Genomic DNA, 3,214 nt, shown 5'->3' on the forward strand with positions numbered 1-3,214 from the left:
CTGTCCATCAGCAACTCCCAGAGCTTGTTCAAACTCATGACCATTGAGTCAGTGATGCCATCCAACCATCTCATCCTCTGTCGTCCCCTTCTCCTCCTGCCTTCAATCTTTCCCAGCATCAGTGTCTTTTCAAATGAGTCAGTTCTTTGCATCAGGTGGCCAAAGTATTGGAGTTTCAGCTTCAGCATCAGTCCTTCCAATGACTATTCAGGACTGATTTCCTTTAGAATTGTATGTTTTGATCTCCTTGCAGTCCAAGGGACTCTCAAGAGTCTTCTCCAACACTACAGTTCAAAAGCATCAATTCTTCGGTGCTTGGCTTTCTTTATAGTCCAACTTTCACATCCATACATGACTACTGGAAAAAATATAGCTTCAACTATACAGACCTTTGTCGGTAAAGTAATGTCTCTGCTCTTTAATATGTAACCTCTAGGAAAGGGGAAAGAAACCAATATGGTAAACTTTTCTGTATCAGCTAAATATCAGTATCCCTATTTTAGAGATGTAGAAATTGAGACTCAGAAAGGTTAAGTAACTTATTCAAGATCACAAAGAACTAGGTCCAGACTATTTCAAAGTTTATGCATTCCCATCAGACTCTGTAGTCTCCAAGATCAATAGGCCTTATTTACCAAACATTTATTGAGTGCCAATGATCACTGAGATCAAACCAGTCAATCCTAAAGGAAATCAACCCTGAATATTCATTGGAAGGACTGCGGATGAAGCTGAAGCTTCAATACTTTGGCCACCTGATGCGAAGAGGCAGTGCATTGGAAAAGACCCTGATGCTGGGAAAGATTGAGGGCAGGAGAAGGAGCGACAGAGGATGAGATGGTTTTTGGATGGGATCATCGACTCAATGGACTTGAGTTTGTGCAAACTCCCGGAGATAGTGAAGGCCAGGGAAGCCTAGAGCACTGCAGTCCATGGGGTCGCAAAGAGTCGGACACGACTGAGCAACTGAACAACACTGAGTGCCTACTGTGTGCCAGGCATGGATATAGAGTTCTGGATAAAACAGGTGTCCTGCCTCATGGAGTTGACTGGGCTCCATTCAGAGGCTGCATCCATTCTAATCCACTCTGGGTTTGGAGCTCTCCAGCGTGCCTATGCGGGTGAGTCATTCACACGGGCACCTCCCCTTCCCGCCCCCCCCCACCCCGCCCCATGAATTGAAATGGCTTTTAGGGCAGGGACAAAGTAGAGGACATTAGTACGTACAGGGAAGGACTTCTCTTTGTGACATGGGCGGGGGGGGGCTCCTCAAAAGAGAGGAAAAAAAAATCTGAGTCTTAAAAACCATTCTCAAAAAGCCCCCTTGGCCTCTGGGTATGGAGGTGGGCGTGGAGTGAGAAGATGTGGTGTGCGGCGAACCCTCATGCACCCGAGACTCAGTTCCCAGAAAGATAACCGAATGGGGTGTAGGGCAAACCGGAGCTAAGCCCCCAAGTCACCGGTTTAGCGCGGGCCCCGCCCCCTCCCCAGGCGGCGAGGGCAATGAATGGGCAGCTCGGTTCTCCAGAAATCGCCGCCACCCCTCCCCCTCGGTCTCCCAGAGCTGCTGCTGTCACAGGGCGGGGAGCTGCGGGATCGCGGAGCAAACAAACCCTGAAGCGCCGGCCTAGCCCCTGGGGCCGAGGGGTGCTGCCCCCTGATCCGGGAGTCGGGCGGGAACCGCAGTCAGTCCAGGACCGGCCCCCGTCCGAGGCCGGTGAGCGCCCGCACCCTGGGATGGGCGCAGATCTTTCTGTCCCGTGGGCCGTGAGGACAGGGACGCGAGCCCCCGGAGGTCCGTGCCCCGACTTTACCTCCTTTTTCACGTTCCACAGCAGTTTCTCTTTGACCGCGTCCTCCGCGCTGCCCATCTTGCGGCGGCTGACCCGGGGAAGGTGCCCAGCGGCCCCCTATGCCCCCCACGCGCCCTCGCCGCCTCCGCGCCTCTCAGCTCAGCGCCCCACGCACCAGGCGGAGCCCCCGCCCGCCGCGCTCCCCGCCAGCCGCCGCCGCCGCCACTGCCCGGTGCTGGGCTCCGCAGCCATCTTCCGAGCCCCGCACAGACGTCAGGAGCCTGGCCCGGCCCCTTCCCACTGCCGGGGGCGGGGTGGGGGGGTGCGCTCAGCTACGGGGAGGTGGGGGGGTCGGGCCGGGGGGAGACTGCGCGTGCCTGGGGGCGGCGTGCCCGGGCGCGCGCCCCGCGGGCCGCTGTCATAGCAACGCGCCGGCTCCAGCCCCGAGGGCGCGAACCCGCATTGTGAGCGCCGGTCGCCCGCCCTGCACAGCGCTGGGCCGAGGAGGCGGGGCGCGCCCCTGGACCCCCGCCCCAGGCGGCTAAGGGGGGCAAGTCGCTCTTGCGAAAGCTGGCCCCATCCAGCTGGATGTTCCGTGATTCCTACACGCTCGATTTCCCGACGGGAGGGGCCGGGACCCCCGCGCCTCGAGTCTGATTACTGGGAAGCCCGTGTTGGTCCCCCGGCTGGGAGGAAGGTGGTGGCGCGCCATCGTTTCTTTAAAACCCCCTGCCGGCTGGGCGCCCTCCGTTGCAAACCTTGTTGATAGAGGAGTGGGAGAGCAGCCGCCCCCGTCTGCAGAGGCGCGGCTGGGTCTGAGAGCGCCAGAGTCACGGTGAGCCGTCCCTCCTCCGAGGGGTCGCCACGACCCGTCTGGCTTTTCTCGCAGCTACATGGGACGTGGGGGCGCGGGTTGGAGTAACTGGGACCAGCGGGAACTGGCACGGAAACTGGAGGTGAGACAAGCACCTTCAGCACGATTTGCTTGGTAGGCTTAAGCAGCCCCACCTGGGAACTGAGGGCGACAAACGGTGGCCCAAAGTGACAAAGAACACCTGCTGCTCCCAACCGAGGAGCGGCGTTCACAAAGATAGCTGAGAGGAGGGGCTTAGCCCTCTATCGCACAAATGGAGAATCTTCCTAAGTGATGCAACATGATAGCGCAAAAAAAATAAAAACTCAAGGAAGCATATCGGCCCTCCGAAATTGAAAGCCCAAGCCTCGAGCCCGCATCCGGTGTTTTCAAGTCCCCCAAAGCAGACCACTAGCCTGGGAAAAGTTTACGCGGAGGTTTCGCCTAGAGGCTTCGCCTAGAGGCTTGTGTAAATAAACCTCGCGAGAGATCGCGAGGAGCCCCGCCCCACCAGGAGAGGACACGCCCCCGAGGCGGGGACCGGAAGCGATCTATTCAGCCCGGAAGT

The 3,214-nt window shown here is 58.1% G+C and overlaps 1 protein-coding gene across 30 annotated transcripts in view; it reads right to left on the reverse strand.

The window, feature by feature from the left end:
• SGSM2 (small G protein signaling modulator 2) overlaps positions 1-2,257 on the reverse strand; it is a 38,220-nt gene extending 35,963 nt beyond the window's left edge. For 20 of the 30 annotated variants that reach the window (XR_015148078.1, XR_015148079.1, XR_015148080.1 and 17 more), the window contains exon 1: positions 1,815-2,213. Coding sequence is in view for 22 of the 30 variants with exons in the window: in XM_086359706.1 (XP_086215832.1) it covers positions 1,815-1,871 (57 nt within the window). In the remaining 8 variants the exon portion in view is untranslated. Of the gene's footprint in view, positions 1-1,814 lie in introns of all 30 variants that reach the window. The other 10 variants (XR_015148085.1, XM_086359708.1, XM_086359707.1 and 7 more) reach the window with 2 other exon arrangements.
• Between the last annotated feature and the right edge of the window lie 957 nt (positions 2,258-3,214).

The sequence above is a fragment of the Bos grunniens genome, chromosome 19 (assembly GCF_055505025.1).
Source record: "Bos grunniens cultivar Pamir isolate PY7600 chromosome 19, Bosgru_T2T1.0, whole genome shotgun sequence".
Lineage (NCBI taxonomy): Eukaryota > Metazoa > Chordata > Mammalia > Artiodactyla > Bovidae > Bos > Bos grunniens.